General features: G+C 44.0%; 1 protein-coding gene across 2 annotated transcripts in view; it reads right to left on the bottom strand.

Moving 5' to 3' along the window:
* HDGFL2 (HDGF like 2) overlaps nucleotides 1-27,627 on the bottom strand; it is a 103,281-nt gene that overhangs the window by 22,026 nt on the left and 53,628 nt on the right. Inside the window, exons 8-14 of one of the 2 annotated variants that reach the window (XM_085638847.1) lie at nucleotides 14,862-14,949; nucleotides 13,421-13,841; nucleotides 12,027-12,100; nucleotides 10,875-10,945; nucleotides 9,545-9,615; nucleotides 8,514-8,615; nucleotides 5,874-6,075 (exon numbers count right to left, since the gene is read on the bottom strand). In XM_085638847.1, coding sequence (XP_085494973.1) covers nucleotides 5,874-6,075; nucleotides 8,514-8,615; nucleotides 9,545-9,615; nucleotides 10,875-10,945; nucleotides 12,027-12,100; nucleotides 13,421-13,841; nucleotides 14,862-14,949 — 1,029 coding nt within the window. Of the gene's footprint in view, nucleotides 1-5,873; nucleotides 6,076-8,513; nucleotides 8,616-9,544; nucleotides 9,616-10,874; nucleotides 10,946-12,026; nucleotides 12,101-13,420; nucleotides 13,845-14,861; nucleotides 14,950-27,627 lie in introns of both variants that reach the window. The other variant, XM_085638846.1, reaches the window with a different exon arrangement.

Genomic DNA, 27,627 nt, shown 5'->3' on the forward strand with positions numbered 1-27,627 from the left:
TGAGTGTGTGGGAAAAGATCGACACAGAAACCCGGATACCTTTGGAGGCAGGAATAGCGAGGGGGTGACTGCTGGTGCCCTGCCCTGCCCTCATCCGCTCACCTGAGTGCCGCTGCTGTCCCGCTGGGTGTCCCTCTGCCGTTGCTGTTGCCGCCACGCTCTCCTGCGGCCCCGGCGAGGGGAGACCACATCTCCCAGGCGCCCTAGCGCCATCTGACGTCACCAAAGCGCCCGGAGGCGCTCAAAAGAACGCCGCTCCTCCTGCGTCGCGGGACGCGCGCGGGCGGGCGCCGGGCTAAGCCCGGGCAAAGGGCGGGCCCTCTGTGGCCCTCAGAGGCCAGAGGAGACTGGGCTGGGCCAGAGACGCTGCTCATGGACATACATGGTCCAGAAAGCACCGGGTGTGGCACACACTAGTAGGTTGCCAGGACTTGGCTATTGTTTTAAAGTGTTTTCTAATATAATATAAATAGTAGACGGTGTAAACGTTATAACAATTCAGTAAGCTTTAGAGGGGGCTGTGCCTGTTGATAATATGTCGAAATCTAAGCCCCCTTCTGGGCCACGCACTTTGGATAATTACTTGGTCCAGAAGGTCAGCAAGATAAATTCTGAAAGGCGACAGTCGCTAGGGAAAATTAGTTCCCCGCAATCAGAGAGCCCTGTAAGGGGTTCATTAGCTTTTAGTTCAGAGGATGCGAACAATCATTCTAACATTATTATTCCGGATGCTGTAGAGATGGGACAGCTCGATTCTGAACAAACCACCCCCAATGAGGCAGAAATAGGAGATGGTCCTGATATGGTAGAACAATGTTTACCGACCCCCGCAGCTCGGGCAGTTAGAACACGTAGGAAACTTCCTATCAGGAAGGGGGGATTGCGTAGTGTGCGGAAATGAGCAGCCTCACCAGTTAAAGTTCTTGAAGCAAATGTAATAAATAAATCTAACAAGGTTGGTGTAGATTGATGATATAGTAACTAACCTAGAGGAGATTATTGACTTAAAGATTAGAGGCATTATAGACCCGCTGGTATCAAAAATTGAGGAATTAACAAAAGAGGTTGCAAGATTGGGTGGATTACTTAGCAAGGCCTTAGACAATCCAGGAGAGGTAACCACTGTCACAACTGCTGCAACTGACACAACTAGCAATCAATGTAAGCACTATGTACAGGGAGACCCTTCTAAGGAGGCCATAGGAAATAAAGGGAATGGTAGTGTTAACCCCATAATACCCCAAGGGAGCCTGCACTTAGGCAGTCAGGCTATGCCTGCCATAGGAAATGTAAATGGATGGGAAGAAACTAACAAAAAGCATGCTGTTAATCTCCCACCTGAGTGTGCTCCTTATGTGGTGGTACTAACAAATGTACCGCCGCTTGATAATAGGGGTCATCAAGAAACACACCATTCCTTAAAAAATAAATGTCTATCCTGGCTAAATAGACAGTGTGGTTTCCCATTGAATTTCTCGGATAATGTTTTGACTACCAGGAGAGTTAATTGGATAGGGAGTGCAAGGAAAAGCTCAAAGGGGGACTGTGTAATTATAAATTTTAAACATCCACAGCATGTTACTACAGTCCTCCTAAGAGCTGCATCTCTCCCAATTTCCGATGGCAATGTATGTGCCCGAGCACTAGGTTACTTTTATAATCATCTTAATGCCAACCGAAGGGACAATACTAGAATCTCTACTTACCCGCCCACTTTTAAACCTTATTTTGATATTCACACACAGAACAGATTTCATGCACTTAGTTCCCTGGACTCTAATGATTGACGCATACAAGAGACGGAGATATGTTTAGTAAGGGAGGAGGGACCCGACGGGGATGAACATATGCATGATTGTGCTCCTGAAATAATATCTAGGGACTCAGGGTATGCGCCTAATCAGAATGAGGCAGAGAATATTTACGAGGGAATTGTGAATATATGCAATATGGGCCAAACAAGTGGGGTTGGCAACGCTGAGGGAAATGTCCGAAGTTCTGCCATTGGGACTACCGCCAGAATAGGTACATGTTGCAGACTGGTGTGCTGGAATGTAGCTGGTCTGAAATCTAAGAGCAGAGATCCTGGTTGGGAAACTTTTATTAATAGGTACGATATTTTATGTTTCCAGGAAACCTGGTGCAAAAGTAATATTGACTACGAAGGATTTGTTTCATATAATTTACCAGCATATGGAGAGGGCCCGGGAAGAGCTAAGGGGGGTTTACTCACCCTTGTATCGGTCCACCGACAAATGCTGGTGATAAAATATGTACCGGTGGGTGATCTAGTCCAAATGCTCTGGATCCGTGAAGGCAAAAGCCGTAATATCCTTCTGATCAATTATTATAACAATATTTTTGATAGCACCAGGGGCAGAATAATAACCGATTTGGCCAATGCTATTGATACCCTGAGTTTGGATTCCAATGTTGTATTTGATATTATTTGGTGTGGGGATTTTAATACCTCACTATGCGAATTATTATCTACAAAGGCCTGTGGGGTTACTAATAATGCTGGATGGGAGGTTCCACACTTTGGTCACGATATGTATGGGGAAAATGTGAACACATTAATGGGGTGCCTTGACTTGGAAATTTTGGATTGTTGTAGGGACAGTAATGGTTTACCTGTCCCTACATTCAGGAATTGGCGCTCTAACTCTGTGATTGACCATGTGTTGGTATCTTCTAGTATTGTCGACTGTTTTGCCCCACTGGAAATGGAAATAATGGATACTAGTGACCACAACTGTATTATTGTGACCATGACTCTGTGGGAGGAGAATGATAGAGAGGCAGGGACTACAGTTGAAAATATAGAAGCCCACCGGGCTAATGGGGTAAGGCTCAGGTGGATAGGCGCAAAAGCATCCAAATTGACTGCATCCATCATAATGACGAATTTAGTAGACATTGTTTTTATTTTAGAAAATAGATTGGATCATGAGCGGGTCTTATCTAGTTTTATAGGAATCAACAATGCCATTAAAGCAAAGTTCACAGGTGGTAACAGGGGTGGTACAAAACCTGGATTTGTTTGGTTTGACCAAACCTGTTCTGCTGCTCTGACTAACCTTAAGCAGGCCCTAGCAATAAGGCCTAGGGATAAAAAATTAGTAATAATACTGAGGTTAGAGTATAAAAATGCCATTAAAACTAGGAAGATGGTTCTTCAGCATCAGGCCTGGGATTCTCTTAACCAAGCGGCGGAACTCTCTAATGGCACGTTATTTTGGGCAACAGTCAACTCTCCATTCCTTAAGGAGACAAATACACCTGAGTTAACAGCAAATGTCTCCTGTGAAGGTTGGATTACCCATTTTTCATCTATCTTTGATTCAGGTAAAAATATCAATGCTGGCTCACATAGATGGCCTATATTACCACTTGAAATCTCTGTGGAAGAAGTTGAAAGGGGGATTAGGGCAAGTAAGGGAGGAAAGGCCCAAGGCCCGGATGGGGTTCCAAGTGATGTGTACAAGGAAGCACCGGAAGTGTGGGGCCCCTTGTTGGCTGCTGTTTTCAATGCAGCGGTTTGTACAGAACCTCCGCCGACCTGGGAGGAGTCTATTATTGTACCAATATACAAAAAAGGATCCAGGTCTGATGCTAAAAACTACCGACCAGTTTCATTACTGGATTCTTCCGTAAAAGTTATGAGCAGGATTATGCTGGTAAGAATGGGCAGAACAGGATGGTATTTTGGCAGATAGCCAATATGGTTTTAGGAAAGGCAGGGGTACGCTCCATCAATGCATTAATTTAGAATTATTGATCGGGAAGTATAGTGAAGCCAAACCTGGCCTTATATATTTGTGCTTTGCTGATTTAAGCAGCGCTTTCGACATGGTTGACCACTCAATTTTGTGGTCAACCCTGTTGAAATTGGGTGCGCCAGAGGGCATAATTTATTTTCTTGCCAGGATGTATGAGAGATTAAAAACATGTGTACGTTTTGGTAGGAAGGGAGAATGTACCCCGAACTTTAGCGTAAAACGAGGTATAAGGCAGGGTTGTGTTTTAGCTCCTCTTTTATTTATTTTATTTATTAATGGAATTGATGCTATTTTAAAGGAAGTTCATGCAGATGCTCCCATGATCAATGGTGTTTCAGTACCGGTGTTATTATACGCCGATGATGCTGTGTTGTTGTCAAGAACTCCGATAGGGTTGCAACGACTGATGGATAGTTTTGCCTCCTTTATTGACAACAAAAAATTAGTTATTAACAAAAGCAAAACGTACACTATGATCTGTGGCCCAAAGAAATCTAAACATACAATGAAAGGGTTTTTTATTGACAACGTAAAAGTACAGCAAGTGGACAAATTCTGCTATCTAGGTATAACTTTTTCTAGTGACAAAAAGTGGACACATGAATTTAATAACATACGCAATAAAATGGCTAGAAATGCACACGGAATTTTTAGATTTGCTCAGAAAATTGGGGATCGTAGGACCAGAGACATGATAAAAATTTATCAGGCGAGATGTGTATCAATTGCATTGTATGGGGCAGGAATTTGGGGTTATTGCTGCGCATATAAATTGCAACTGGAAGAGAATTCTTTCCTTAAAAAACTTTTATGTTTACCCACATCGGCCTCTAATGCTCTGAGCCATCAGGAACTATCTGTGAATTATCTACTTGACCTCTTGTCACTTAGACCTCTGATGATTTGGCGGTCTATTTGGTTGAATGAGGAGAAGTCCTTTACTAGGTCTATTATCCAGGACTGTTTGCGATTAGACAAAGCCATAGCAATACCCTGGATTAAATACATTGTGTGTTTCTCACATATTTTTAACCTGAACATTGTAACTGATCCGAACGCTGTTTTAATGATCCCCAAAGTTGAGTTAAAAAGGGTCTTCCTAGCTTATGCCGAGAGGAAGAGAACTGTTATAGCTGGTACTCTGTCCACTGTTATGTTCTATAACAGATATTTATCTATGGATGGATTTCCTGTCTACTTAACCCTTGTCACCAGGCCGACACACAAGTTTGTGCTAACCAGACTTAGATTTGGAATAGTGCACTACCTGGTGGCCCATCCGATAATGAAAAAACATCCATTAGGGCCTTGTAGATGTGACGGGATTTCCAAGCAGAGCACAATGCACTTTTTACTATTTTGTAAGCTGTACTCTAATTTTCGTATTGTCTTGCTTAAACCCATGTTTGTTAAATACGGAACACGTACGGTTGAGCACGCAATGAAATTGATTTTTAACTTACAATCTGCAGATGTCTGTTTTTATACCGCCACTTTTTTAAACAAATGCATCAATTCTAGGAAAAACATGTGTTTTTAGTTGTTGAAATGTAATTTTAGTGTGTAAATGAGATCATTGTTTTAACTAATCATAGTGTTCTAAATGTATTAGTATGTCTGCTATAAGTCGTTCACATTTTGTATATATTGACGTTGTGATTGTGTATGCTTTTATGGTCATTAATTTGTACCGAATAAAGCTGAATTGAATTGAGTGTGTGGAACTATTTGCTGACTGAGTGTGTACAACAAATGCTGTACACTGTCCTCTGATACTGCCTTACTGCTCGACCAGGCTACCACTTTGGAGAGTAAGGTTATATCTAACTTTAACCTCTGTTAAACCCTTGGGGTCTGTGGACTCTGTACACCCTGTACCTATTATGGAACAGTATATACAGAGCCACTTTCTCACAGGGGTTGAGACCCTTTTCACCAAGTTGCTATAAGATTCTTCTTTCAAAAGGACACCAAACTATTCAGAAACATACGTTTCTGTGGCCTGCATCAATACTATTTGAGCAGGGATTCCTAATACATAGTCCACTTAAAATATAGGCACAGTATTCGCAAAGCCATGACTCAATTTACCTGTATCCAGCCGTTTCTCAGTCTCTTCCTCATCTTCTGTGGTCTTGAAGTTGTTCTGCGTTTCTTCTTTGCCTTCATCCGATTCGGCTTTGCCGCTCTTCTGAATTGCTTCCAGCTTTGGTCCTAAGACACGAGATTTCATCCGCGTATACACCTCTGCTGCTTTCTCCATCACATCCTTGTTAGCTTTATAACGGCGAATCTGTCACAGAACACATACATTAACAGAGACAGGTTACAAATAGGATTTCCCATTTCTATTCACCATTCTAAATCGGGTGTCTGCTTCCCATTTGTTGCACCTACTCTTACAGCTGTAATTCAGACCAATAAATGGAAATCTCATGAAAGAATCACAAGGAAATAAGGCTAAGTAACAGAATTCGTAGAATATTAAGTTACCAAACTTTCAATTAATAATTTTCCCAATACTAGATCCAGATGGTTTCCATAAAATAATGTACAGGCCAGCAATGCTCCTTTTTAGGCTTTCATCAAGGGCATGGGGAAAATATGACCATAGGGAAAATGGCAAGCGCTCCTCAGTCAACATCTGTAACAACGAACAGTACGAACATGGAGCAACCAGATCAGCCATGGTTGCTATCCTTTTCATTTTGCTGCTTCATCCGCAATCTCAAATACGGACTGATGTGAACTGACAGATGAAAACATTGTAAAAGTAACCTGTGAAAACTATTGTATCCTTTCATTTCAGGTTAGCGGTTTACATCTTCTCCATGAAGCAAAAGAACCTTTCCAAAAGGGCATACGACAAACAAGATTTTTTAATCCTGACATACACAGAATTCCTCCCAAACAACAGGAGGCATGCATAATACATGTGGGAGAGCCATGGAAAATGAAGGACAGACAACATGAATCTATACAAATGCTAAGGCTTCTGTCTCCATCGGCCCCAAAGGAGTGGAAGTCAAAGAGATGTGCCTTCTGCCAGGTCGGGCTATCCACTGGATTAATCTTTCCTCAATTGAAAGAAAACTATCTCTGGAATCCAGAGTGCTTTCCATATCCCCAGAAGTGGAGACTGATAAAGTGGGCACTGGGAAATGGAGACCGTAAAGTTCTATGTCAATATCTGGCCTGGCAAGCTGAAGTGATTCAAAGGCCTGGGGTGCGAGCGGAGATATATGGTGTCCATATGGACAGAACCCCAATTAACATCACATAAGAGGGGTTGTATTATGAATACAAAGGTCAAGCCGACTGCGCCCAAAGATAGGTTATCTCCCCATTTGTTTATTTAAATGAGGAATTCTATGAACTCATGCAAGAAGATAATAGTAGTTTGATTCTAGACAACTACAGTCTTGGATTAACCGTGGTCTGTACCATTCCTGCAGCGCACACTAGCTTGAGCACTCCATCCCCACAATCTCCTTTGTATCCAGCTGACTCAAAAGCAACTATTAGAAAAGCTACCAGATGAGGGAGACAGCAGCTCTTGAAAGCCTTCATAAACTTCTCCTTTTGACTGGTGGCATTGGTAAACCTTTCCACTCAAGACACTTACGGGCAGGTCTTGTCCTGGAGGTACCCAAAACAAACCCAAGACACAAATTAATGGCCAGAACGTGGGTACTTCCGTGTAAAGAAAATGAGATGCCTAAAAAACTAAACATATCATATTCCTATGTCTACATAGAGTCAATCTAACCAACATGAAGTTTTCCTAAAGGACAAGTGGCGTAGCACTAAGAGCTAAGCAAACCTGAGAATGGGTAGCTCCACCCCTCATCACTCAGGCAGACAGGCTGGCATCCACATGGCCTCCAAACTTCAATTTATGACTAGAACAGCCCTCCAGCTGGAGGACGCAAGAACAATGATTTACAATAACCTTAATCTCATATTCATATGTGAACATTACTTGCGTTGCCCCATCAGCTCAAAAACAGTTATATGCCCTTAATTAGCAACAAGCCAGCACATCATGTCCTGAGACAGAAAAGCTTGAAGTCAGCATCTACTGCTGCAGTGCTGCCTTCAAGAGTTCAGCTTGCGCACCTCCTGATCAGTATAGAAATATTAAGTATATAACATAATGAGAGTGGCTCCAGGGAATTAATGACTGCACAGCTTGAAGCAATTTGTCTTACGGGGCCTTACGTATTCTACTGGCATCAGAGTCCTCTCAAAGATCAAGTATATTTTAAATATAAAAGGAGGCTAGCTTAATTCAGGCACTATGACCTTTAATCAGTTTAACCACTTAAAAGATGAGGAAAATATAGTCTTATCCTCAGCTCAGCCAGCCACAATGGTGCAGATGACAAGACCATCTTGTTCTTAACACGCCAGGGGTCACAACACCTTGGGTCAACTAACAATTAACATATTCATTTACACAACTGGCTGACAAAATGAAATGGCTAAATGCGCGAGTGAAGATCCATTCATGAGGAAATTTCAAAACAATTCAAGTTACTTCCATTCTGCTATTTTATGTGCCTCATTACAAGTTTGGTAGGCTAATCCCCTACTCCTACTGCGTACATTTGTTTCACATCACCAGTTGGGGGCAATGTTTGTTCTAGCAACTGCTCCCTCCCTCCCTCCCTCCACCCACTCCACACCTCTATAGGGGAAAAAAGGCCAAGAACATCAAAACAAACCTACCTTTTTTAGCGTGGCCACCAAATCGGTGTTCTTCTGGAGAATGTGGGAAGTGACTTGTAGGGTCCCCAGCTCTTCCAATGCATCTAGGCACTTCTTGATGTCCTGCCAGAAGTAAGAAACAACTCATTGCATTGATCGAGTGTTGTGTGGGCCTCCACAAAGTGAGGCAAGTGATCATATCTACCATGAACCCCTTGTGCAAATGGTGGGGCAACCGACTTTGTACAGAGAAAATCAGCTTCAAAAAACAGCGGAAAGCATTTACAGCTAGTGCTTCCCCAGCTGCTGTGTTTGTGGCCAACACGCAGTCAGTCCATCTGCTCACACAATATGAGGCTTGCCATTTATCAAATGGAGAGGGAAGGTGAAGAACCAGATAATGAAATAGGATATGTCCCATATTTTCCCCAAGACTTCTTTATTTCATGAAGTCCTTGCAGAGATGGGGACAGTATAAATAGTTAATTTATTTAGATCGATTTAAAAATGGTTCTCAATTTATGACCAATTCTTGGCATAAATTTAACTATCGCCTGTACAGTCTAGCCACTAAAACCCTACAACAGATTTCCTGTAAAGACCTTGTACCAAGTGGCTATCATATATGTTTATGATGCAAGGCTGCCAGTACTTAACACAACAACTGCTACATCACCATTGCTACCAGTTTTCATTGAAACATTTTCTGTAGTCACTCCACTAGGTGTATCCATATGTTCAAAGGGTTATTTCTTGCATTCCTCTGATTCAGATACTCTTGGGCTAATCTTTTTGTTAGTCACCTTGTCACAGTAACTATTGCATTACTTTCCGTAAACACTCTTGCCTCCGACTTTGGCTGTTATTTAGGATAACCAATAGGCTACTGTAACCCATACCACAGCACTGTCCGATTCCAAAAGTCCCAACTGTACTATCCCTGTAACCCACGATTATCTGCACAATCCCAGCAATCCAAGACCCACTGCACCCGTACCACCTGTAACCCAAGATCCACTGCACCCACAGAACTCCCAAACCTTTCGACTTACTGGATTGTCCACTTTTAATGCAAACTTGATTTCACCATGGAGCTTCTGTAGTTTCTCTTCGATCGATGGCTCTGAAACGAAAGAGGTGAGGATGATCACATCTCCAGCTCAATAAAGGGGCTATTTCTACCGCGCATGCGGAGTTTCACAGAGAGCATAAGGAGAGAAATGCCCACAAAAAGATACCCTTACATAAAAAATAATCCTGTGTGAACGAAACCGAGTTACAACTCGCCACAAATCAGGGCTCAACCATTAAAAAGTTTTCAACCTGGTTCCTACAGGTACAATACAGACTGTTTGAAAATCATTGGGTATTCTCATGAAGCAGAAGGAAGGATGGGATACATCCAACATAATCTTTACATGAATGTTTTGCTGTATTCCCTTTTGCCGAGTAACCTTAAATCAATGCAAAAAAAAGTCATGAAAATTGACAAAGGGAGATCACACCAAAGAAGAGACAAGAAAAAACACGAGGATCGGGATGCACTGGAGAAAAGGTCTTTTCAGAAATGCACTCCCATGATAGGAGAAATAGACCTTCAGCTGTTCATCTTCGTAACCAAGATTACCATAAAGAGTACTTTTTGGAATTCTTGAACAGGATTGGGGTGTCTGTGAACGAGACTGTGCACTGTGTAAAACATGAGGGGGAAATATTAATGGTTAACGCTTCCCGGAGAGGTTAACAAGATTCTAAAGCAGAAGATGCCAACAGCGTGTTATTTTTCAGCAACCATGTTCAGCAATTGGTGGAATCTAAAAGAAGAGGAATTCTGCAAAAAGGGCAATGTTGTAACCTAATCAAGTCTCGTAAAGCTGTAAACCAACAACAAAACCAATGCAGACCAACACCTTGGAACACCAAATCGGAATTAAACCTACTTCAAACTGCACCTGCAACCCGTGTTTGCACACAGAGGCAACAAAGTGCCACAACACCAGGGTAAACACTTCATTAACTGGAGATGGTACAAGAGTCATGCCACTTGAAACTCTCCCAGGATATGCAGCAGGGTTCTCTGTAGGGCACTTCAAATGCTCTCTTCCAGAATCCAGTATTCTGAGTCCCAAGTTTTAATTTTCCGCTGAGGAAGTTAATTCATCCTGTGATGCCTCCGACAACAGATGCCACGCTACTATTAAGAGCTGCAGCATATGGAGTGGGCAACAGGGCATCAGTAGGCACCTTTCAAAATATAACAGTCCCTCTCCTACAGGTTAACACTTTCACTTTTCTAGAACAGCCAGGTTAACAATTTCACTCTTCTAGAATAGTCCTTTTATATGCTCACTCCACTTAGAAAGAGATTACATCTTCCCTTACCTTTTTTCTTTTCCACTCTCCTCTCTGAAATGGGTTCAGGCTTTTTCTTGGGTTTATCCACTTTGGAAGATCTGAAACCAAGATGAATGAAAAAGAAAAGAGCACTGAAGTGAGCTTTGGAAAATTCTTGTCAGTAGTATGTCCAATGAGCTATCGAGTGAGAGGTTCTGAAGGAAACAGTAGTGATTGGACCTGCCTATGACTGTAAGCTGCAAAATAAAAACTCTCAGAATATTATGGAGTGACACGTTTCTGATACATGCACCATTTTTATAGCATTGTAAAATTGTGCAGTACTATTCATGCGATGTTAAATGACACATGCAGGAACCAGTCCACTTAAAGGAACAATAGGGTAACGATGAGGCGTTAGAATGATATACATAAGAATATAATTATAGATCAGCAATTTGGCAGGAGCAGATGTACACAGCAAATATGGCGGATGCAGGTCAGACAAGGAACGTTGAAAGGTTATTACTGAAACTAGACGGATGGGCAGTGGATGAAAGGACTGAACCACACGCAGCATTCTGGGCAACAGACAATCATGCAGGTTGAGTGATAATAGGTCCAGCAAAGAGTAGTTTAGATGCAGCAGATTTGAACAGTATAAGAACCAACTTTAAAAATCCAGTTTGTTTTTATTTTATTTGTGCAGCAAAGACCCTGCCAAGGGCACCGAAGCACAGTCAATGCACCTAAGCACAGTCAATACACTGAACCACATGAATACTTTTACAGGAAAGTAGGAGGGGCTTCAACATTTATCTGTGGGAGGGGCTTTCTCATGATGGCCATATTAAAGCCCTTTGGAATTACCATTACTTGATTCGTTGGTATGAGAGAACACATGCTTAGCCAAGAATGTAGTCTTCAGAGTATCAATGGCAGTTTTTCAGGTATCTTGCTACCAATGAGCACCTAGCTAAGAATCAGATCAGCTTCTGGAGAGCTCTTCAAAGTCAATCCACTCAAAACAAAGCTAAATTAGATCTCAGTATTCTCTGCTGCCCAGTGGCGGCAAACAAAAATCAGGCAGGACATAAAGGGATGGAGAGGAATTGCCCCAAATTTCTGCTTCTTCTCTGCTCAACGAGATGCAAAGAGGGAAAAGTGCCCCCAGTTTTTAACTGAATGAACAAGACATACCTGCCTCTGGGCTTTTCTTTCTGAGCACGTTTTCTTGGAGACTCAGGCGGACGTTTTTTTACTGGTTTCCGTACCTTTAACATAAATTAAAACAAAGAAAATTCAACAGAGAGGAGCAGAACATGCACAGTATTTTTCTGTCAAAACTAAATTGTGTTCCTATAACTTAGGGAACCCAAATTAGGAACACAAAAAAAAAAAGCACACAAGAATGAATAATGAATAATAGAGAGTGAGGCTTAAGGAGGATCCAGGGCCAAAGGGGGGTGGGATAGCCAACTAGCTGAAAATGGAGAAGGTGGTTAGAAACAATCTAGTTTAAAAGTTTAGCGGAAACCTAGGACGTAATTTACTCTTATTTCAGAGCTTAGGTTACATAAAAAGCAGGCTCCCTTCCCTACCCCACACACTTTGTGATTGTGACCAATACTCCATACCCTTCTTTTAGGAGCATCCTCCACAAAACATGAACATATACAAATCAAACCAGTCTTTTAGCATCCACGTCTATGTATGTTGCCAATGATAGAAATAAAAGTAACTGAAATGCTCTTCTAGGGGACCCCAGATGGGTTTGGTGAGCCAGTCATTCTGGGAAAACTTACCACTTTCGGAGCAATATAATCCAGTGTATGTTAACCACAGCAAAGAAAACGATCACCTCATTTTTTTTATATTCATACATGTCAAAAGGTTAACACGTTTTCGAATTTTAAAGCACTGTACAACAGCAGTACAAGCACTATATACATTAAGGAAAGGAGTAGGACAGTATGGGACGGTTGAGTAGCAGCAGCTCAGGGAATGGCAATAACTTATTTGGTATCAAATAACATATAGGAGTGTACAGCACGTCAATCTCCAAAAGGGACTGCAATGACAGAAGCCCAAAGAGATCAAAGTAAAATCTGACCTAGGAGATGGAGTCACTACAGCGCCAAGTGATAGGAATAGGTAAAGCACGGAGTATGTTAGTACAACGCACAGAATTTTAAACTGGAATTCATTAAGACCAAACACTAGAGGACAAAATGTCACAATACGCTATTGCAGAGGGTTTTTGTGCTATCATGTCAATTTTAGGTCTACAACACCTATTTTTACACACACACAGTAACATTCCACCTCCTATGAAGCACTAGCGTTCTCTCAGTAGTGCACTGACTCATCAGTCCTTAAATTCTTCACCTTATAAATGCATTGTTTTCAGAAAGTAATATTTGTTTTGTTCTGAAAGAGGAGAGCAAGTAGCAACTAAAACTCAAAATGGGACCACTAGGTCTCTGCAACTCTGACAGACGATTCGGATTACATGAAGAACGACAAATTTTACACAACTGCCTCTGCCAATCACTGTCCTACACTGCATCTAATGAGTAATCGTCTGCTCTCACCTCTCGTTCAGAGTCTGATCCAGAGGAGGACGACCGCCGGATCTGTGCCTTTTTCCCCCTTTTGGTAGACCCATCAGTCGCTGTCCGTGCATGTCCATCTGTTGCTGAAGGTCTGTTTTTCTTGACCTTTTCTGGTTTTGGCTCTTTCTCCAGTTCAGAGTCTGAGGATAATGCTGGCCGGGCTTTGGGTTTTTTTGCTTTCTTGGGAGAGCCCTCTTCCTTTACACCTCCACTCTGGCTGCTGTCACTGTCACCTCCTTTCTCTGCCTTTTCCCGCTTCTTGGCTTCTTCCTCTTCTTTTTCTTGCTCTCGCAACCTTCGTAGTTCCTCCTCCTGCTCCTTCCGTCTGCGCTCCTCCAGTTCTTTCCGCCGTTCCTCGTCACGCTTCTTCCAGTCGCTAATGCGGTCCACGTCACTGTCACTGCTACAGACAGAGAGAGACAAAAATAGCTTCCATACAGGGCAAAGTTGTTGCGTACTAATGAGCGAGTTTACTTACCGGAGACCGTACAGGACGACCCAGGCTCCAGAGGAAAAATGTTGCACCAAAAACATACAGGCAACCATCACCAAGATTACCCTCCCCACCCACAAGTACACTCTTAATTATAAGCATTACCCAGACCAGCAGCCACACTGCCCTCACAGCTCCCCCACACTACACCATTCTTCAATACCAAGGAGTGTCTGCCATGCGTCTCTCAGCCTTTGCCTCCTCTAGTAAACCGGATACACTACATGAAACCTGTGCTCATCTGTATGGTATTCAATCTCAAGATGGTTCTCAAAACAATGCGTTGAGTAACTGATTGCATGAGATGTATCATCTACTCAGTTTCAAAAACCATCTACCTTATTTGTGAAGACACAAATGACAGGAGATTAGCCTACATCGCCTCCTGTAACACAGGGCAAAGGTTTATTTTATAGCCAATCACACATTATAAACCATAGCAAACAAGAATACCTTTTGGCCGTACATATCGGTGCCAAACCAGACAACAGCTTAACTAAAAGAAGTATCTTACATTTTGAGGCAAGAGGTCTGCAACCAAAGAGGTCTATGGAGTGAGAGTAGGTCTTATGAATGTATCTCGACATACTAGTAAAGGAGGCTGCTTTCAAGCTCAGAGACAAGAGGTCTCTTATTTATAGTTCCTGCATATAATGGTGGCTGCCCACTGAGGATACAAGGCTAAAGGTCTCAGATCTACACCTGTCACTGCTGAAAATGCAAGTAGAAGGCTGTGACTGAGACAAGAGGCCATCGAGTCTCATCAAGCCCCTTGAGTGAAGGGATATGCTTACCAGCTACGAGGCTGGAGGTCTTTCTCTTACCTGTCCCTGCTGATGACAACAGCAGTCCTCTGGCAGTGAGACACGAAAGCTCCAACTTGTATGCCCCTACTAGACTTTTAAAGAACAATGCTCCTACTCTCACCTGTCGCTGGTGGAGCTGGAAGATGCCCTCGGAGGTGGCGGTTTTCGGTTGCGAGGTTTTGGAGGTATCTTTGGTTGTGCCTTTGCAGCTACAAAATAAGTTCAGGTTGAGATTAAATACACTGTCTTTAGTTCTTGCTCTTCACCATTGCAAACCTTCCCCCCATGAGCAACGGAGAAAGAACGCAGGTGTACGTAAAAGAGGATCATGAGAGAAAACAGTTACTCACCAATTTGTTTGAGGAACACATTCTTTAAATTTGCTTTGTAACCTGTAGCATGCTCCCGCGGAGTAGGCTCCAATGGACCCACTGAAGCTTTGAAGGCTGGTCGGAAATTTGGGGCTATTGTACTGTTCTTGTTGTTCTTTGGGGGGGGGGGGGGGGGGGGGGAGGTGAACAGTGGACGTTTCACCATAAGTTAAAGGCAAAAGATTATATGGGAAGAGGAGTTTTTCATTAACGAGTGGAGCGAGAGGAGGAGTGAGAAGAAGAGGAGGAGCGAGAGGAGGAGCGAGAGGAGGAGGAGCGAGAGGAGGAGCGAGAGGAGGAGCGAGAGGAGGAGCGAGAGGAGGAGGAGGAGGAGGAGGAGCGAGAGGAGGAGGAGGAGGAGGAGCGAGAGGAGGAGGAGGAGGAGGAGGAGCGAGAGGAGGAGGAGGAGGAGGAGCGAGAGGAGGAGTGAGAGGAGGAGCGGGAGGAGGAGTGGGAGGAGTGAGAGGAGGAGCGAGAGGAGGAGGAGGAGCGAGAGGAGGAGGAGGAGGAGGAGCGAGAGGAGGAGGAGGAGGAGGAGCGAGAGGAGGAGGAGGAGGAGGAGCGAGAGGAGGAGGAGGAGGAGGAGCGAGAGGAGGAGGAGGAGGAGGAGCGAGAGGAGGAGGAGGAGGAGGAGCGAGAGGAGGAGGAGGAGGAGGAGCGAGAGGAGGAGGAGGAGCGAGAGGAGGAGGAGGAGCGAGAGGAGGAGGAGGAGCGAGAGGAGGAGGAGGAGCGAGAGGAGGAGGAGGAGCGAGAGGAGGAGGAGCGAGAGGAGGAGGAGGAGCGAGAGGAGGAGGAGGAGCGAGAGGAGGAGGAGGAGTGAGAGGAGGAGGAGTGAGAGGAGGAGGAGCGAGAGGAGGAGGAGGAGGAGGAGGAGGAGGAGTGAGAGGAGGAGGAGTGAGAGGAGTGAGAGGAGGAGGAGTGAGAGGAGGAGGAGGAGTGAGAGGAGGAGGAGTGAGAGGAGGAGGAGTGAGAGGAGGAGGAGTGAGAGGAGGAGGAGTGAGAGGAGGAGGAGTGAGAGGAGGAGGAGTGAGAGGAGGAGGAGTGAGAGGAGGAGGAGGAGTGAGAGGAGGAGGAGGAGTGAGAGGAGGAGGAGGAGTGAGAGGAGGAGGAGGAGTGAGAGGAGGAGTGAGAGGAGGAGGAGGAGTGAGAGGAGGAGGAGTGAGAGGAGGAGTGGGAGGAGGAGTGGGAGGAGGAGGAGCTATTACCAAGGTTCTTGTATAAGCCTTTTATACTCAGACAAGGTTGCTGCTGTGAATAATCTTGCAGGCTATTATGGTAGAAGGTATTCTGATGTCATTACAAATTAAGGAGTGGTTTACAACAGACTAAAAATTAACTTATGTGCGAGATGTGTTGCTCTTCACGAGTCTACATCTTTGCTGGTGACAAAGGAGCTTTGGAAATGCAATAGGGAGTCAGTGTTGCTAAAGAACACTAGACCATATGGGGTGATTCCAAAGCGGGAGGTCAACTATTTGGGTTCGCTGCACAGCTAGCAGGTCGGTGTTTGAGACCTGGGAAGATGTAATTGAAATAATCCAGTTCGGGAACTACAAAGGCCTATCTCGACTATTCACAAATGGTCTCTGGAGGACGAGGGGTGATAGCTTGATCATCAACCGTAAAGTATGGTAACACTGTGGAGCCACCGTAAATATAACAAAAACATCGAAAACACAGACACGGAAAATGTACAGTTGAAATACTTTTAGCATATTTCGATAGCATGTTCAGAGGTTAGTGATATGCTCAAAGAAGAAGAGTAGGGCTTGTGCTAGGTTTGTGTTAGGACAAGGACTAAGCAGAGGCTAGGGTTGTATGGTAACACTTGAGGTTGGCATAAGGATTACATTCACGGTTCCAAGAGTGTTAAGACTTAGGTGGGTTGTTCTATTCAATGTTGACAGACCATCGGTAAACATGTTTTATAGACATTTCAGAATGTTGCTCCCGTCTGATTTTCAATTTTATACTGGTACTCAGGGAACATAGCCACGGGACAGTGTTTTGTGTTCCAATTGATCAGAACCCTCTACAAAGCCTAACCGTTACATGCTGAGATTCCAAGGCTTGTGATGAGCTCAAAGAAAGAAAAAAGTCCAATTGTAACTATGTGTATTTTTCTGCATGTTTCAAACACAAATGATACAAAATTGTGAAATCTATGGGGTATTTTACTTCTAAGCATTGTCCGGAGGATGGTTTTGCATATTAATTATACAAGAGACTGAAACGTTGAAGTCTGTTTACTACTTGCATCTTTGAAACCAGTTTGGCTTTTGTCAAAACACAAATAATGTATTATGAACGGATTCAGACCCGGTTAAACTACCTTCTTGTAAGAGAGAGGACCGGAGTACTTTTGGCTTTATCTATAGACTTGATAGATTAGTCTGTTGGATGCTGGAATTTGTGCAACCTCTCATTTCGGTTTGTGTCTTGTTTTGACCTTTTAAGTAAAAAAAACGTTTGTTTTATTGTATGCACCCAAGTGTTGAATTATTTTATCACTCTGATGCTCAGTACTAAGATATCTCTATGTATGTATTGTTGATCAAAGCTATTTAGAGTTCTTGAGTTGGGATTTGAATGATAACCTTGTTAGCCTTTTTTTTATATGGCTTATATTTCCCAAAGCTCTCAAGGGCAACTGGGTTGCCCTTGTTTAATGGAGATAGAACGATTTAAACATTACATTGTAGAACATCTGAAATAGGAAATCAGCTATTCCATTAATAAGAACAGGTGAAGGACACTGGATTGCTGAACATAAATCCTAGCGAACTGCCTCCTTGAGCTATTTTAGGAATAAAGCAGGTAAGTATCCAATGTTGATCCTTTATGCTGCAAGAAATAATTAGGAATTTTGAGTGTCAATCGGGAGCAATAGCAATGATGTGCCTTGAACTTTAAGGATGGATAGCAGAGGACCACAATATGTCTGGACAAGAGAAGGAAATAAGGCAGAGCTTTGAGAATCACTAGGAGCTAGTAAAGGAGAGACTGGCTGGGAACTAACAATTTGGTTTTGGTTGATTAGGAACAAACTGATTCACAATAGTTTTTCAACTGCCCTCACCCAGTCCTACTAGTCTTAGAAAAGGTGTAACCTTACAGCAAAGTGAAGCAGGTTTATGTGATACAACACTGCCAAAGATGTGAATGGTGAGTAGCTTCTAACAGAGATTGATAAAGTGGGTCCCGTAAAAGGGACCGCTGCCGAACTAGCAATTGTAAAAAAAAGTCACTGTGGAAGCAGTGCTTCAGTCGGTGACGGTCCCCCTTCCCAAGAACACGGACTATGAAGGCAAGTTAGATTTGTGCAAATGTTTTTGAGGTTGAGTAGACCGAGCTTAGCTAGGACTCTGAAAACTGGGAATAGACTTAGATACTGGGTGGATATTTCTGTTGTGCAGTGAATAAGGGATTTAGATCCAAGACTAGAGTTTATAATATACTGTTTTTAACCACAGGCCGGAAGAATGCCTGAGACTTAAGATTCAAGTATGTCACAAACCCTGGCTAAATGTGTATGTACAGCTTTAGCCTGCCGGATGTGGCCTATGTGTAGGAGATGGCTTGCTTGCAAGTATTAGTTTGCCTGGATAGGAGGCTGCTGGAAAGCAGGGGAGGATAGACTAGGTTTGTGGGTGGAATGATCAGGAAGTCTGGAATGCAGACAGTGCATGTTTTTCTAGTACACTATGGATATTGTACAGCTGCACTTTGCACCTGAGGAGGGGAGCTGTGGCATTGTCAAAGTAGGGGCTAAAGACCAGTGACAAAATCTTGCATGAAGCTGGGGGAAATTTAGTTTTTTTTAAATACAGAAAGAAAACCTTTTTCCACAGAAAAAAAAGAAGGCATTGCCCTTCCACTGTAAGAAGGAGAAGTCAGCTAGTTTGGACTGAGCAGTCAAGGACTTACTGCCCAGAGTGCAATTTGTTAAAAGGGCTGTTCAACTTCCATAAACAAGAGCAAGATGAATAAACTATTCAGAATATATCCACAAGGCATCTGTACACAACGAAGCATCTAAATTGGGGCCCAATATGATTATGCTGGCCATCTTGAATGGTTTCCGCCTTCACAGGTCATAACGGATAACCCTGAGCCCAAATGCGCCACATGGACAGCTATCAGGGATTCAATTCGATGCATCTCAAGGGTTCCAGTGATATGGATGCAAAAGCAAGGTTGTGGGTAGATTGAATCCCTGGTTGGGGCATCAAATCCAACAGCACCACTAGCATGAGCCACCAGATCTCAAGGCCAGGTCAAGCCCAGTGACTTAGAGAAGCAAGATTTAATTCTTCAATAAGGGGACAGTAGTCGCCGAGAAGGCTACAAGATCCAAAGGAATAAAGCCACTGGCTGTTATAGATGGACTCCAGCGGGTAGGCTTCATCAAGGCAGCACAGTCTGGCTTAATGTCCTCAGGCATCTACACTAATAAGTGTTGTAAACGTCTTTAACGTTCCTTCCCTCACCACTGAGGTTATTATCATCTTATCATTCAAGCCCTTGGTGGTTGTCTACTGACGACATACTGACATTTTTCTCGCACCACTATCGTCTGCTTGAATTTTCGAACAGCTCCTCCCCGTTAATACACGTCATTCGGGTCATTCCATTATGTACCCGTTATACCGATATCTTGCTCGGTTCTACTTTCTCTTTTACATCATTCGCTTTATTTAAACATTGCGATCACAACATTCAGATCGCTAGGTCAGTTTTGGACCTCTCCAAGATCACATGACTAACGGGGTCATGTGATTACCTTTCCAACATGGCGCCGTCTAAGAGGTCGGCATTGTAGCAGTCCACATAGCCACCCGGAAGTCCTTGTTGACACGCCCACCCACGACCGGCCTGTGCACTATACCTATCATTGCCTAACTTCGGCAAGCAGACCACTTGGACCGGCCGATCCGTCAGGGTAGGATCAACTTCGTGATTCCTCCAGAGGAACCGCGAGTAAAACGGTAGCTGATTGTATGTACTGGGTTAACTTCATAAATTTGTACGCATTTGCGTTCTCACCTCTCGAGGCGCTGTTGATAATCCTTTTAGATTTGGTATGAGTCCTTATGAGCAGCAAGCGCTAACGATATTAATTACAATACAACTCGCTGTTCCCACGCGCAACTATGCCTTGGTAATCTCGTCGGAGGTCCGTTACCTCCATTAATATGTTTTGGCGCCAATTCAAGTAGTTGTTTTTAACATAAGCGCCCTTTTCAAACTATTTATACTCGATGGGATATATTTGACCCACTATAGTCATTTACTTACCCCATTCTTCGTTGCAAAGGTAAGACGCATACGCAGTGCTCCCTTCCTCACATAATCCAGAGTTGATCATTCATGCCTATTGTGTTAAGTATCCTTACAAGAGCTAATATATATCAGGACACTAGAATTCAGTGTAGACGACGACCGGTACTGTTATGGCCCGGAACTGACTCAATGAGGGTGAGGTTTTTTCGTGGATTGTACTTTATTAATTTCATAACTCTTAGACCTTCTAATTTGTATACTTTTCGCAATGTTCACTAATTTTAATCTTCATCACCAGAATGCTCATATTTTGATTTAGTACAGTATAGTTGCATCAAGCAGGCCAATTGCATGTCTTTGATGCACTGCCACTGATTGAACCAATATTATTGGTCTTTATGGAAATGACATTGTGTTTTCTTTGTTTTGACGGTCTTAACTGTTTTTATTTATTACAGGTTAATACTTAATAAGTATTGTTGGAACTAAAGGTACCAACACATTTTTTAGGGTGCTGTAAGGGTGGCCACGTTTCACTGTTAGTGTTGGGCGACCACCACCAAAAATGTGTAGGTAGTATTTGATTAGGTCCTGAGGGATTGCCATCGATTTGATACTAAGGCAAGAAACATGTCGACCTAATTTCATAAGCGTAAAAATTCACAACATTAAGTGATTATATGCGATTTTTTTCATTTTAAAAGTAGGAGAGTAGCCAATTTCATTAAAATTGTTTTGATCGGACTAGGTTTCCCTATTTTAAACTCCACTTCACATTCCACATTCACCTACACAACACTAGGACCCTCACTCACACATCACCCATCGGCCTTGGAATAAAGATCTCCGTTAAGTAGGCCCAATCACGGGTGCCTGATCGGGCATTGCAGCGCCGGCCTGATAGGAGCAGGCCCGATGATGAAGCAAGACACCTACTTGTTGGGTGTGTGAGGGCCTTTTTCCAACAAGGAGATTCCTCTCCTGCCTTTACTAATTTTCATCCCACAGTTACGACCCGTCATTTTCTTTTTGATAGGAACTGCATACTAATTGTGTTTCAATAGTTTAATGGGCATGTATGCTGGACCCAATTGCAAAAGCCCGCGTTTTCCTCCCCCTTTTTGACTCTATTTAATGTCCTGGATGACTGCATTAATCTAGCAGGTATACAGCAGTGTAGGAAATCGACCTATGTAAGGTTTGATCACACAAAGAATTTGAAGAGTGAGAGAGTGTGGGGGGACGGCGCCGCACACAGTGACTGCCAGCATTGGGAAGCTGAAATAAGGGCTCACGACCCAGAGGATGCAGTGCGGGTAGCAAGCAGTTGGGGTTTGTATTCATGCACAATATGAACATAAAACATTATAAACCAGAAATTAGAAAGGTGCCCGTTAATGGAATCAAGAGGAACAATACAAATATATTAAACTATCTGCGACTACAACATGCACAAACAATGCATTAATCGAAGCCAACATTTCCATGTCACAGTGGTATTCTGTACCAGTCTCATGGTGCCATAAACAGTTCAATAAGTAAACATCTGCTCACACTGCCATGGTGACATTTCACAAAAGGCTGTTACTGATGGCTATTACCTACTCACCAGTTTACATGACAAGTGTTCACCCTAGGTACACGAGAGCCAGCCATGTCATATTTCCAAGATCACAACAGATTTTGTAAAGGATTTGCAATGAAATTCAATGTAGATTAATTTCTCGTGTGACTATCCCAAAACTCTGTCATGGTTCTGACCCTTGTGATGCTACATTTGACATCTGCACCTTATAACTTATAGGCATATATCAAAACAATAAAAACCAAACAGCCGTAGATGTGAAACCCTTGTCTTATTGCAGATATTTGTTGTCAGTGGTCTATGAGGTGGGATACATACCTAGCGACAGACACCAGAAGAGTAAGAAATTGACAAACTTCAATGAAAGGGCATTACACTCCAGCAAAGGATTCCATGGAGAACCAGGACAGTGGCAAAGGCCAATTACCACTGTACCAGGATTTATGCTAAAAGTAAATGATTGGTTCTGTAGCTTACCTGGACGATTTATGGTATACTAGACAACATAAAAATGGGGCAAGCGCTCAAATCAGTGACTGCAAAACAAACATTACCAGGACTCGGGCGTACTTTTCCCAGAGAATGGTCAGGAGGTTCAAAGGGGAAAAATCCAAGCTAGTGGACCACATGGGGATCCAAAAATCATGCTAATCCGCATTTGGGAGATGAAAACAAACACATTGGCATAGTTTGATTTATTGTTGACTCAGAATTTGTACAGCAACTGGCCACTAAGAAACTCCAGGGTGCTTAAGACTTCTAACAAAATAGCGAGCAGTGTCTCCCAAGACAAAACGACTCACATTTCTGATTTTCCTTAAGACCTGGATTTGTCATCACAACAATACACAAATCCACTTCCTGAAACGGTCATGTTTTACTTTTTATAAATTCATGGAGTGAGTTAAAGTATCGTTTTTCAGAATTTGTTGACTAGGGTGGATTATGCTCCGTATAGGAGATCATCAGTGCCTTACTTACCACAGTAGTTTACAGCTGGATCCTCGGATGAAGTATGCTTTATTAACCGCACCAGAGCACATCCCTCCGCACTAAAACAAGGACGCGGGGCATGTGTAGCCACCGACACGAGTCCCGCTTTCCAAACACACAGGACTATTTAATGCCACAGTGCTCTTTTGCTCACTACATAAGGGATGAAAGCTTGTGCACAGGGTAGTTGTCTCACGGAAGGATCTGTGAGTCTACGACTGAATGAAGGGCTGACAGACGAGCCACAAGTTACTGAAAGAGGCCCTGTACTCATGGTTACCTTTTTCTTTCTTTCCTCTTCTTCATGGGAAAGTTACCACCCTCAAATTTCCAATAGAATCGATTGTTACTTTGTATTCCAATTTGTTTTCCACATACGTTTTTATTGAATTTTAAACTGAACATAAAAATAGAATTACAGATGATGAGAAAAAAAATGATACTAAAAAGGAAGCCAACCAGGACACAGTGAGATACACTCATGCAACTAAAAAAGTAACCACATAGAGGGAGAAGTGTTACGGAGTATAATTCTAGGGAGAGTCGGGTTAGAGTAGGGTACACATTTACCAGAAGGGGGATACAGGGTTTGCACTTATTCACATGAAAGCGTGGCTCCTTTGCCATTTACAAACCATATTAAATGTTCTCCAATCGTTCCGTTGGTTTATATTTCCAAACTATCGTCCCCAATACTTACTGCAAGCACAAAGTCACACTTCATACAATGAAAACATGAGAAGCTGCTGATTTCCAACTGTTGGTGCCAAAGGAAAAACATCAGTCTGTCCTCTTTGGGAGCAGTTAAACCAACCCTGAACAGCCATTAAATAAAACACTGCACAGGTCTGAGAGAGAGATAATTAACCCAGTATTACTCTGCATACTGTTAGAGTAAAGTTGGACCCCTCATCTGGGATACTGTGCAAGCTACAAATCCTCGCCCTTAAAAAAATGAAACAGTGGAATGTATTAAAAATACTTGATAATCTACAGGCAAAGAAATGATAAAAGAAATAAACCTCTTCAACCGTACTTTATTAAGAAACACACAAAGAGGGGGAGGAGCCAAGATGGCGACCGGGACGGCAGCGTAGACCCCCGGCTCCGTGAGCCTCCGCATCCCGCACGGATATCCTGCCTGAGATCCTCAACTTGTGCTACGTGGTCGTGTTTCTGAAGGAGAGGGGCTCCCGACTGTGTGACTCCGAGGTTTCTAGCCGTGCTATCGCCGGAGAAAACTGCATCTGAACTTTGCGGCCTGTGCGGCCCTGGAGCCGGGACATCGAGTGGACGCCGTGGCCGGGTGGCAGTGCGACAACAGCGGCCGGTGGTGACTGGGTGGAGTCGGCCCACCGGAGCGGTGCCAAACTTGGCCTACATTTCGGCATGGTCACTTCTACTGCCCAGTGTAGCTGACCGAGTGCATGACCCGGGGTGCAAATCTTAGATCCTCCGGTGGCTGCCCCTGCCTTGCTGGTGAGCTGCCCGGCCGCCGTCCGTATCCTGCCCCGATCATTGCGGGCCGCCCCCGGATTTCTACGGGAGCTGGTCCGTGGTGGGGACGACTGTTGCCCGTGACCACGGATAGTTTTTTGCCTGCCCCCGGAACCCGGTCACCCGCGACGGGGACATCGCGACACTTGCCCTGGGGTCCCGGCCCCGGTGAGGGTCGGGCATACTTGGCGGCCATCTTGGGTCGATGACGCCTACCATCCTGTCCGCTGGGCCGCAGCGGGCCTGTGAGCGTACGATTTTTGGGAGTGTGGCGGCGAGATCACAGAGAGCTGAGCTGGGGTACGGCGACCTCCTCGAGGCTCTTGGTACTCTTCACTCCTCCTTGGTTCATGGTTTCGTGATCTTGGGGAGTAAGCTCGATGGTGTGGCGTCGGAGTTGGGGCAGTGGCGGCCCGCCTGTCCGCACGAACACAGAGTCTACCCACACTGCGCGCAGGAGGACGCTGTGGCGGCCCCCCCTGAGGTTAGTACACGACTGGACGCCCCGGCCAGTATGCTACAGTGTGTTCGACCTTCTGAGGGCCTGATCTGTCCCGGAGGCGTTGGACCTGAGTGGGATGTGGTGGCCTCATCCCGTGCATGCCCTCCTGCGACCCAGAGACAACTCCAGCAACTAATGTCTCTTTTGGCTGCTTCTGCCTTCCTGAACCTTGCGTGCAGTGCAGATCCTAGGGCAGCACTTGGAAGCCTGTTTCCTCACGCGGCGGACTGTGTTGATGCTCAGAGACTTCCACCCCACCTGTGTGCGTCGCTTCTCTGTCGTTGTTGGACATTCCTCTGCCTAGGAACATTGGGTATGGTGCTGGGTCGAGGGGTTGGCATGGGCAGAATTCCACTGAGTGGTCAGGGATGAGGCTGGCCCCTCGGGGGTGGTCGCCTAGTGGACGGGCGGGCTTGGGGTGGTGTGCTCTCCTGACATGGCTACAGGCACAATAGACGCATAATGCTCCCCATCGTGGTTTGAGAAGATTGTTTTTGTGCTGTTCCTTGTTCACTTTAGGGGAACCTTACCGTGCGGGAGGGAGAAGCCGGGGGTCTGTTATGAAGGCCCTCCTCCAGTTTATAAATACTTTCTCTACCCCCCCGTCTGGTGGGGGTCCTTTCCTACTTCTTTTTCCCTATTCTTCTACATTTCGGGTCTGGTTCCAGGGCGACAGGCACACTGCTGGGGGGGGGGGGCCGTACTCATCTGCAGAGGTGCAGGGTGGGGGGTTGGGGGAGGGGACTCTGTATTCCTTCATCTTTTTCCATGGCCTCCTTTTTCTTCTCTGATTCTTTTTGTCTTTCTTTTTCTGGGATCAGCGTGATACACCTCCTTTTGCTATGCCTCGTTGCCGTTCCATGTGTTCACAACTTCCGGGGTGTTCTTGGGGAGTTCTGGCAGGGGACTGTGGGCGCAGCTGTAGACTATGTTTTTCTCCATCCTGATGTTCTTGTGTTTGCGCCATTGACCGAATAGATTGCTGTAAATCGCTAACGTTCATTACTCTGCATATCCGTGATCGTTGTTTTAAAATTGCTTGTCACCTGATCCTTCTGCCTTGTTTCATCATAAAATGAAAACCTTTTTCTCCTGGTGCCCTACTTACGCTGTTCACAGTATTAGTAGTACGATTTTGCTCCCTGAAGTGCTGCCTGTGTTTATACTTGTCGTTATTGCTCTGATTGCTTAGCGGCCGGCCCCGGGGGGTTGTAGGCCCATACTTGTTCTTATTGAACTGTCAATAAAGGTTTTCAAAAAAAAAAAAAAAAAAAAAAAAAGAAACACACAAAGAAACATTCACGGTATTTGGGTGGCTTAAAAATCAGAACCTACGAGCATCTTCATTAGAGCCTACTGGCTAATGTGCATCCAACCTGGCTTTTCTTATTGTAGCACATCTACACCTTCACAGATCATTGAACATCTGAAGAAATGTCGTCCTTGGGAAATGAGACCCTGCAGGCACTGAGAACTTTGAAGATGCTTTAAAAAAAAATAATGGCTAATGACAGTTTTTTATTTTTGCATGCATGGAAAGAAATCCATTCACTCCAAATCACAATTAACCACAAGAGAATGTAACGAAAAAGAAAAATGAAACACTGACCTTGCGTCACCACCCTTCAGATGGCAAGCTTTGGTTAACTACTTTGACAGTTGCAATAAAACGCAGACCATTTCCTTTCATGCCAAAAGTCACGGGGAAACCAATATGAGCAAAAAATTGGCATAAAACATCTTATATCTGCTGGTAATTGTAGTTGTGTGTTTTAAGCTACTATGCTGTCCAAAACAGGTCTTCAATAATGTCAGACTAAACTTGGCATCGGCTTACGGCACAACATCCAAAGAATAATGCTTACAGAAAGCATAGGGCATGGACCCAGATGACTTCTCACTAAAGTCCTTGTAATACATACCTCTTGAGTGCGGTCTTAACCAAGGTGTTTTGATCAAGGAACCCAGAGGGATAAATGGCCTTTAAAGGGCCCATGGAGCACAACACTTTTACACTCGAGGCAACTTGTTTGATGCAATATGGCAGATCTATGTCTGAATCCGTATGAACAATGCAAGAAAACAGTACGATATTAATAACACCTTGAGTCTCTTTCAACATTGAAGAGAGCAACCGCTCCCACTACAGCTCTGATGATGTATTACCAAGTAAACCTGAAGGCAAACATCCACATTCTAAGGAAAAATCAACACTTTCCTTGAAAGGAGGTGGTATTTATCAGAATTTTACACCCCTAAGAAAGGCAGGGCATACTCTTTTACATAAAAACAGGAGTAGTGCATTTCCGCAGAAGCAGACAAATAGCTCAAGACACAAAACTTTCCGAGATACCATGCTCAATTTACCCTCAGGCGACACTGAATACATTCATGTGCCAAACTGTTTGAACACTATCTTAGTTTCAGAAAGAATGAGCTTTCTTGAACTTTCTTGGAGAGACCAGTCTGTTGGAGTTTTCCAATTTCCCAAATTAACCAACATGTCTGCCTTACAACACTATCCTTGGGCACACAAATGAGCCAAGAAGAAAAATGACAGAACACAGCAAACTGAGAAACTAAGCAGCTACTGCCAGGCTTGTTTTATGGCTGAGTGCTCAGGAGAGTCTGATCACTAGGCACAAAGGAGAAACAG

This window comes from Triturus cristatus, chromosome 12 (assembly GCF_964204655.1).
Source record: "Triturus cristatus chromosome 12, aTriCri1.1, whole genome shotgun sequence".
Taxonomy (NCBI): Eukaryota; Metazoa; Chordata; class Amphibia; order Caudata; family Salamandridae; genus Triturus; species Triturus cristatus.